This window comes from Lutjanus erythropterus, chromosome 18 (assembly GCF_056507025.1).
Source record: "Lutjanus erythropterus isolate fLutEry1 chromosome 18, fLutEry1.hap2, whole genome shotgun sequence".
NCBI lineage: Eukaryota > Metazoa > Chordata > Actinopteri > Lutjaniformes > Lutjanidae > Lutjanus > Lutjanus erythropterus.
The window spans coordinates 36,099,843-36,110,059 of record NC_139334.1 but is presented as its reverse complement, the minus strand read 5'-3'; the positions used below and the strand labels follow the sequence as shown (position 1 = coordinate 36,110,059).

Below are 10,217 nucleotides of genomic sequence, written 5' to 3'. Positions count from 1 at the left end.
ATAAAAAATGTGCCCTCTTCCCAGAGCAGGAATTTAATAATTTGCATCTCTATTGACTGTAGTGGCAATTAAAGAAAGGCGCTGTGTTGACTGTGATGACTTGATTAAAAACAGTCACAAGAAGAGTGTGGTGGAGTGTCTGCTTTCTACAAAACGATGCCCTCTAGTGGTGAGTGTGGCAGATTTGTGCCTGTCTCTTTTCTCCTTGTCTCATACAGGATTCTGCCAGCTGCTCTCAATATAATGCACTGCAGCTACACAGTGGGTTCTGTGTCTGTCATGGTTACAGTATACAATGACTTCAAAATCATTCACTATTACTGAAAATCAAAATGGAACCCAGCCTTAAAGGCATACTTTGGATTATCTGATGTGGGCTTGTATGAGGCACAGGTCGATAGTCAGTGTCTAGGTGCCGGTCAGGACACTGCTAATTAAGGCTTGCCTGTATATTGATATTATATCAATATCATGATATGAGACTAGATATCATCATACATTTTGGATATCATTACATCATGATATGGCAGAACTGCTGTCTTTTGCATGACAGTAAAGTGGTGTTATTTTCTTAACTTACCAGACTGTTCTAGCATTCTAGTATTTGCCTTTACCTGCTTATATCCACATTATTCCTGATTATTTATCAAAATCTCATTGCATTAATATTTTGACCAATACTCAACCCTACAATATAACAATTATAGCAAAATTTTGTGCAGTAAAATATTCCGTCAGTTTTTTACTATGATATATATGTTTAGATAAGCAGTGATTAATTAATCAAATTAAATCTAATTAATGCCAACTTTTTTGATAATCAATTAATCAGCTGATTATTCTTTTTAAGAGAAAACAATCAAAATTATTTGATTCTTCTCTGACAATAAAAGGACTATCTTTATGTTGACATTTGAGGACATCATCTTGAGCTTTAGGAAACACTGATCAACATTCCTCACCATTTTTTGACATTTTATAGACCAAACAACTAACAACTAATAATAAACTAATATTACTGCTGCATTAATGTATATGTTATTACTGTAGTACATGTTTTAACTACTTTATATACTATTAGCTAGATTAATCTACAGCAATGCATTGTATTTTATAAGATTATCCTGTGTTTGCACTATTTGAAGATTTACAGTATGTTGTTTTACAGAAAATGTGTATATTGACATATACAGTATACTGTAAAACATATGGAGATATTTTTTTGAAGCCATGTTGTCAGCCCTACTCCCAGTTAGCAGAAACAGAGATGCACAGCAAGTTACCAAGCTATGCAATGCACTACTGTTGATGGGACCGGCAGCAAAAGGTATCTTAGGTCTGCCTAAAAAAAATCTATTTCAGTTTAATTGTATGCTAGATTTTGACTGTTGTTATATAAGCCAGTTTTCACTCTCTCCAAACCAACCAGACTCCATGTGCAAAATCAGTAGTTTTATCTCACAGACCACAGGAGCTGCTGGCCTTGTTCGTTTACTTCATTTGTGTTGTTGTATGACTTGTATGACTGGGAACCCAAACTGTCCTTTGTCACACACAAACACAAACAAGCTAATAGATTGAGGCCAGCAACTGCAATGTTTTCTCAGGTAAAATGACTGATTTTGCCCATGGAGTTTGGTTGATTTGGTGACAGTGAAATTTAGCTTTTATAACAGCAGTTTCCTGTCAGTAAAGTAAAACATTTTTAAATGTAATGTGGATTCAAACTGATATTGACTATTTTAGGTGGCAAAAATGTCTTTCTTTGCTGACCCCATAGGTGAGCTGACCGCCATCTACAAGTACCTTATACAACCCCACAAATAATCCAAACTATCCCTTTAATATTTATAATAACTAATGAATTCTGATTGTACATGTCCATGTGCACAGAACTCAAACAGCACAACTGCAGAAACCAATAACTTATAAACAAATGTTATATAAAAGATATCGTCCAGTTAGTTGTATAAATTACATTTCTTGAAGACTTAAAATAATATTAACACTGTACAGTGTCCAGTAAAGAGTGGGTAGTTGTCAGTAAAAATTCTCCTGATGCTCTCCAAAATCATCATGTGCGACAAAAGTCTGCATCCTGAACATTGTTCTTGCAGTAGACTGTGCTGTTGTTCCCCAGGGGGCAGTCTCGGAAGCTGATGCCCCCATTAGGGGTGTAAATAGGCTGAATACGGAAATCTCCCTTGAGGAGCTGCTCGTTGTTGAGTGAGACTATCTGGAAACTGGTCTCAGTCATTTCCAGGATGGAATTATCTTTCTTGGTGCCTGCCTCGCAGTAGTCGTCTTTTCTGCGACCCCGGTTGTATTTCCATTTGGTGGACGACTTGGATCGGCTCTTCTTGTGCATGTGCCAGCAGAAGATGCTGAGGAGGACCACCAGCACTACGATCACAGCCCCGCCTATCAGCCCAGCCAGCAAGAAAGGCGAGCTGGGTTCCTGTTGCGTGGCCTGCTCAGGCCCCGACGGTCTTTTGTTGTTTTCAGGGCTGAAATATGCCGGTGTTGTCATGGCCTCAGTGCACACAGTATCATCTTTGGGCCGGTAATTATTGAATGCATCCAAGGGAATGACACAGATCCGATAGGTGGACTTAGGCTCAAGATTAGCCAGTCGGATCCCCCGGTGATCCCCACCCACTATCCTCTCCCTGACGGTGTCCCCTGTCAGACTGGGACCCATCCGAGCCCAGGTCACCTTGTAGGCAGTGACTGGAAAAGCGGCCACCCAGCTGACATGGATAGCTGAGCCATTCAGTATGGCAAACGTGACCTGCAAACTCTCCCTTCGGGGGTCCACAGGTTGCTTAGTCCTCAACACCCCGCCTCTGGTTGAATAGAGGGTGGGTGATGTGGGGAAAGGTCGCTTGGACGAGGAGGAGGAGGAAACACGAGTGACCAGGTGGGAGTCTGTGGATGAGGACAGGGATGGGGTCAGAGCAGTGTCAGCTGGCGAAGTGGGGAGGGGTGCTGGCGTTGTGCTCTGCGGGCACTGGACCAGCTCACCGCTCAGCTCCCTGATAACCATGCCCCGGAATTTTTCAGGTTTATGGCACATGAAGCCACGCACGTTGAGGGAGGCTGGCAGAGATTTAAGCCACGACACCACCCATTTGATGCTGCAGTCGCACAGCCAAAGATTGTTCCGGACAGTGAGCTGCCTGAGACTGACGAGGCCATCAAAGACCCCCGGTGTCAGCGACTGCAGCTGGTTGTTCGAAATATCCAGCCTCTCCAGCTTGTGCAACCCTGCGAATGCCCTAACAGGGATGTGATTTATCTGATTTTCCTGAAAGTTTAACTTGACAAGAACCTCCCCTGGGAGGAACGGGGGAGGGTATGTGAGCGAGTTGCGGGCCAGAGACAGCTCCCTCAGGGTGACAAGATCCTGAAAGGTCCCTGGGGCAATCCCTTCATCTGTCAACAGATTCCCATCCAACAGGAGGCGCTGCAGGCGCGTGACATTCCTAAACGCTTCTTCTGCAATGACTGCGATCCGGTTCTCATCCAAACGCAACTCTTTGAGATCATCTGGAAGACCGATAGGCACGCTGCTCAGGTGGTTTTTGGTGAGGAAGAGCATCTTCAGGCTCACTGCCTCACGGAAGGCCCCTTCCTCCACCCCTACGGTAGAAATTGAGTTATCATCCAAATGCAGCTCCTCCAGCCAAAGAAGCTGAGCCAGAGCCACTCTGGAGATGGTCTGAATGTTGTTCTCTTGCAGATGGAGAATCCGTACATTTTTGGGCAGGTTGATGGGGAACTCGTCCAGCTGGTTGCCATAGAGATACACAGTCTCCACGGAGGCCACGTGGTGGAGCTCCAAGGGAAAGCCAGCGTTGTTGATTTGGTTGTTGTGGAGGTAGAGGGTCTTATAACCCTCACCGATTCCCAGAGGCACTGAGGTCAGGCTCCGCTCATTGCAGTAAACAAAGGTGCGATCACAGCGACACTCCTCGGGACAGTTTGATGCCCGGGAGAACTGGAGGTGAAGGCCTAACAATATAGGTATCCATGGCCTTATATAGAAGGCCCAGTCCTTATTCCATAAACGCCACTGTATCTCCATTTCACACGGATCAGAAAAAATACACCAAATCAGAGAAAAAATGATAAGAAATTAGGATTTGAAGAATCCAACAAAACAGTCTATAGATTTTGGCTGTTGGCTTAATAACGCCACCATGTCCAGCCTGGTGCTGAAGAAGGTCTTGAGTAATCCCTTAGTAATTCGTTGTCCTAAGCTTCCCAACACAAGAGCAATGGTCTCATTAAGCGATATGATTCCTTCACCAGCCACTGTCCATAATTGAGCTGGGAGACATTAGTAAAGTCCATCACATTTTCACTCTCTCTTCTCTTCTACCGTTGGGTAGAGCTGCCTGCACGGCACTGAGCGCTGACAGAGCCATGTACGACACACCGGAGGGTTATCATTGGATGCCCTCTTCCTCGCTTCCTCTCCCTCTCACGTCACACACTGCTGGTTCCTTGGACTTGACATTTGGATCCAGAAACCTGTTGCAAAATAAGAATAATGGGCAAATCAGTCCTTTTTTTCTTCTCCTCCAAATGCATGCTTTCTATTAAAGACAAAAGGATTTCTTTTCCCCTTTCTATCCCCCAAAATGCAAAGCGAGGCTTTGTAAATTGGGAGAGCAGAGCAGCGTGCATACAAATGACTTAAAGATGTGTTACATATTCCTCAGACACACAGCTAGAGGAGAAGGATTTTTGAAAAAGATACTAAGGGCAAAGGTTTGGTAAAAACAAGTTTAACAAGTCTATATGCAGATTAGTAACGTGAGCCCTAATCTAAAATGAAAACATACACTAAGCGGATTCAAACTTTTTTCTTCCTTCCCCAGTTGATAACCACAAACGTGAACAAACTGACAAAAAGAGCATTTTGAAAAAAATTCTAAGGATTAAAACATGGCAGCCAAAAGCATTTTGTGAGCAGTGAGGTGTGAGGTGAGCTGATGAAGGAGACGACTGGCCTGCTGATGAGCACCGTGAATCTGTTACCCATTCCAGCCCGGGAGGATAGTGTCCTGCCCCACAGCACTAAGGCAGCGGTTCTCATCCTTTTTGAGCTGTGACCCCCATAATAATAAGGTTGGTGATCATGACTGCTCATTCCTGTCTGCACGAGAAACTCAAACATGAAGATCCTTGCTTTGACTCTCACAAACACACTTTAAATTCTAAGGAAAATTATATCACTGGTACAGGCAATGTAATGTAAAACACATGGACATATATATGTAGATACTGCATTCACCTTTAGATCATACGTCAATGTTGCTGCCATATTGGTCAGGTAAAGACTTTACCTTTGCTAGGCAGGATTCACGAGATCACAAGAAAATTAATCTTGCCAGGCTTCAAGTTATCCGTTAGTGTCTGCATCAAAAGTGGTGCAGCCAATCAGCATCCTAGGAGGAACTATGGGCGGTTATGAGCGTGGTTTTAGGTGTGATGACAGTGAAAAGTGTTAATGGAAGTGGCTTGTCTCAAACAAGCAATAGTGGTTAGCATAAAGATTGTGATAGCAGTATCAGTTAGATATCAGTTATATTACAGCTGGAGAGCATTTCTTCTTTGAAAAAAAAGCAAAGAACGTCACGAGAAAGGATGTTTTTGAGAGTTTGATCTGATTGATTGAAGTTAGTCCATGTTAGATGTGATAGACAGATGGTTCATCCAATCACCTGCCAAGCACTTTTACAAATGCCTGCCCTTTTCCAAACAGTTTTTTAGAATGACTTCCCAGATGGTTGTGTGTAACAAACCATCTGGTGTATCGGTTTAATCAAGACTAGCCTGTGAACAAATACTGTAAACAGGGGAGCTGTGTTTTTTTTCTGGATAAAAAGCACTATAACATTTAAATTTTGTGATTGATAGATTGATAGATTAGTAGAAGAGTAAATACAAGAGTTCATAATCTACATGGAGGAAGTTAGGGGAAAAAAACTTTTTTCCTACTACATGAGTTACTGAAATTCTATTGAGAAATTTAAACGTTATAGTGTTTTTTTTATCCAAACAAACAGCAGTTCACATGTATTTGTTCACAGGCCAGTCTTGACTGGACCAATACAGCAGCGACAATGACATACCACAACAACGGGCCAAAGCAATCAATGAGGCGTCTCCATATTATATATCTGTGGTAAAAAACAATTCCCCTGTCTAAAATATGACCCCATATCCCATCATGCCTATTGTTGGACTGAGTAGTGTTTTATGTTTGCTATTTCATTTTAAAAAACTGCAAAAGTTACTTTGTGTTGGAGTTTGTGTCTGTTCAGAGCATGGTGGTTTATGTTGTATTATGAAAATATATTAAAGTCAACTCTGTAGTCCTAAATCAAAGCTGAATAAGAATTATGATTTAAAAATGTGAATTTTGATTAACATTAAGAGAACTCTGAGACTCTTTAAAAAATAAAATGGCTGCTCACTACGACTATGCTGTGAAATGAAAAAATGTAACAGCTGTCAGATATTCCATTTTACAAAGTTGAGATCTATGCTGACAGAAGTGTCAGGTCTTTTAAATAATTGAAGTAATGTGTAAAATTTGTACTTTTTTTTTTTTTTTCAATTTAATAAAATAAATAAATAACAATAATAAGTCAGTGCCCCACTCCAGAGCCACTGAGTCAAAAAAGTCTGGACATGACCCTGTATATGATATCAACTTCATCAGCTGGCTGTCCACTACATCAGAAGCTTACTCTATTATATTTATTAAATATATGTTCATAAGGAACACCTTGTGTGTGGTCTTTGTATTAGAAATGATATTATATGTTGCTTGTCACACTGACAAATCATATTAACAGAAACTGTGTGTGGACAACATTATAATGGTATTTGTTACTTGAATAAAAATATATAAAACTTTTTGATGATACAGCTAATTAAATAATCCTGTTTTTAATGCAACATAACCCCTTAAACATTTCCTATGTGGATTCAATTACAATGCTGTGTCTGACGAAGTTAACAAACTCAACATCTCAGCTACAAAAATTGCTATTTAATAAAAACATTAATCACCAGGAGGCTGGCCCATTACAAGGTTTAATAGCCAATAATTTGACCTTAGAAAATATATTTTCCTGTATAATTAATGAGTAAAAGGCAACCCCCCCCCCCAAAATATGTTTTTATCCCAGTTCTCAAGAATGAGCATTTTTATTCTTTTCTCACAACTGACTGGCAAACCTCAGACATTCTATTGCGACCCCCTTGGGGGGTCCCAACCCTCAGGTTGAGAACCACTGCACTTTAGAATGATAAAGAGGTGAAAGACTGGGTGTCAGGTATTACCACAAGACTTTCCTATGAAGCCACATATGTGCTGTTATTTTTTGCTAAATTATACTTAGCTCATCTCTTTGTTTGACTCATGAAGTTTGACTGTGCTGGAGGAAAGCAGCAGTGCAGGATGGTGATGAACGCAGCCTGTCAGTGGAGATAAGATGAGACAAATTCCTTGCACGGGGACCAAACTAAGATCGATGTGGGCCTCTCACAATGAGCAAAGGTTCAACTGTGCGCACAAGGTCATAAGATTTAAATAAAGTGGAGAGATTTACCAGTCAACAGCACATTTATTAGTTTGTTCTAAGGCTGCTCAATTCATCTAAATATTATGGAAATTGCAACACAGCCAAGTGCAATATCCAAATTACAAAAGCTGTAGTTTTTTGATAAAGGTGTAATGTGTGACAATACAGCATTATAATAAGGTACTGTAGTGCTGCAGAGATGTCCTGGCCTACAAATCTCTTTGTCTGGATATATGAAAACATGTTTGTTTTAGTGATCATGAAAACTGTTATGAAAAATGATCTCAATCACAATATCTGTGCAATATGGTTTTTTTTTTCTTACCATATTGTGCAGCCCTAGTTGGCTCATAAACAAAGAAAAGACTCATTCTTTAGGTGAATTCAAGAAAAATATCAATAAAATTCCTTCTGCTGCTGCACTTATGAGTTTACAACCCAGTCGAGTCCGTGCACTGGCACGGATGATCATGTATTATTAGTGGTTGTTAGCGGGGTGGTAGCGATGATTAATAAAATGGCACCAGGCAGCAGCAGCCAATTGACAGATTGCATTGATTTGTGGCCAAGGCAGTTCAATAGTTATGTAATGTTCCTTGGGGGGGCAAACAAGGCATCAAACTGAGTCCAATTATGGTGACCCGACCTCACCGCGGTTATTATCAGCAGGGTCTCTGGCATCAAATCCGGAGACATCCTGTATGTGCTCCTTCAAATAAAAGTAGCCTATATTAAAGAAGAAGAGTGGCTTTGTTGTGGAGGAGAACTGTCCCAGTTTGGAGGATAAACTGGCGGGTAGTTGATTCGGTTTGAGTCCATTCCAAGTAATCCATGAGCACCTTCCTTATACCTTTATTTAATTTGTTTATTTGTTTTTACAGCGAGAATGCAATGGAAAAAGTGTATAAAATTATTGAAATGCACTAAAACTGGTGCAGTTTCACGTTTATTCTGGCTTTTATTTTGAAAGGAGTAAAAAGATATTCCCAGAAAATTTGAACATTAGAATACAAATTAAATTCTAGGTTTAAAAAATAAATTAATTCTGGACCATTGGCATTAATATCACGTTTTCTTACCTTCAGGAAAGCAGAAAGTCTCGCTTCTGCACATCCAGCCGGACAGCTCGTCTCTCCCCAGCTGCGTGCGCTCACACCGGGCACAAAGTCCGCATCCCGCCCGCTGTCTCCGCTCCCAGCTCCCGCTCCCGCTGCGGCTCCGGACTGCTCTGACTCGGTTTCCCGGTGCTGCTGGTGGGGAACTGGAACATTCTGCTGAATGTGCAAAGTCCTGACCGACGCACAGCCAGGCTCAGGGAGGAAATAAGGGAGGGAAGTTCAGGTCACCAGCGGTCCGCTGCTCCGCATCTTTTCTCCCCCCGCACCGCCCCTCACTCACACACTCACACACCCGACCCGACACACAGAGACCCTCGGCCGGCCGCGCTGCTCCGAAGCTGCCGCTGAAGAAGTTCCTCCGCTGCCTTCACAGCAGCAGGAGGAGAAGAAGAGGACATGAAGCAGAGGGGAGAGCAGAGTTAGAGGCTCCCAGCCGGACACCCGCAGCTCCGCCGACACCAGCCCGCAATATCAAGTCCATAGTCTGTGTAAAGTGTTCCAGAGACTGGCTGATTCCTCCTGAAGACCCGAGACTCTCTGTGTTCTGTCTGCCTGCCTCAGTTAACCAACCAACCAACTCTCTCTCTCCCTCTCTCTCTCTCTCTCTCTAGTCATACACCCCCCTCTCTCTCTCTTCCCTCACTGCCTCCTTCACCTCCTCCTCCCTCCTTCTCTCATTTGATGGACGTGTGTGCTCATATGTGTTTAAACTGTATTAAAAACAGACGTTATAACAAATTAAAATAAATAAAGACACAGTCCACACAGTGAAGGAATGTAACTAAGTACATTTCCTTAAGTAGGGGAGACCAGGATGGTAATAACACTTTTCAACTCTGCAGTTGTTTTTGCTGGATCACAGAGACTTTAATACAGTGGCAGATCTAGACCAGTTTTACTTGGAGGGCCCAGTTATTTTCAGTCAGTCTGAGTAGCAGTAGTACACAAAGTAATAGCCAAAACCAACAGAAGACAGCATAATTGTGATTCAAGTCTCAACAGCAAGGACTGCCCACATGTCCAGGGCAAGTGAAATGCACTGAACAAGTAAATTTAGCATCTCACATGCCAGGAAAGTAGTCAGGTCAAATCAACTTTTATTTATTTATTTTTATTTTATCTCAGTATCACAAATCATAATTTGCCTCAGGAGCTTTACAATCTGGACAGTGTGTGACACCCCCTGTCCCTGTCCTGTGTTAATTATTTTACTGATGAGAGGAAAAACAAGAGATTTTTAACTCTGTCTAAATGCACTTTTTTATTGTCTCATTTATGAAGTAGACTAAAATGTCCTGTGTTGTTTTCCTGATGAGAGGAAATGAAAACAATGAGATGGCCTGTGAATCAGCCTAAATGCATTTATTTGTCATTCATAAAGTTTTAACGTGAATGTGTTTTTTTCAATAATGTGTCAGTAAAAATGCTCAGGATTGTTAGTCATTTTTAAAAGTGGGCTGCCAAGAAAAAAGTTTGGTAAAGTTTGTTTGTTTTA

At 41.6% G+C, this 10,217-nt stretch overlaps 1 protein-coding gene across 1 annotated transcript; it reads right to left on the bottom strand.

Annotated features, from left to right (window-relative positions):
* Positions 1–1,016: 1,016 nt before the first annotated feature.
* LOC146311406 (leucine-rich repeat transmembrane protein FLRT2) lies at positions 1,017–9,273 on the bottom strand. Its single transcript, XM_084742882.1, has 2 exons — positions 8,684–9,273; positions 1,017–4,536 (listed from the first exon to the last, which is right to left on the bottom strand). The coding sequence occupies exon 2, from the start codon at positions 4,085–4,087 to the stop codon at positions 2,075–2,077; it is 2,013 nt and encodes a 670-aa protein (XP_084599008.1). The 5' UTR covers positions 4,088–4,536; positions 8,684–9,273; the 3' UTR covers positions 1,017–2,074.
* Positions 9,274–10,217: the final 944 nt, after the last annotated feature.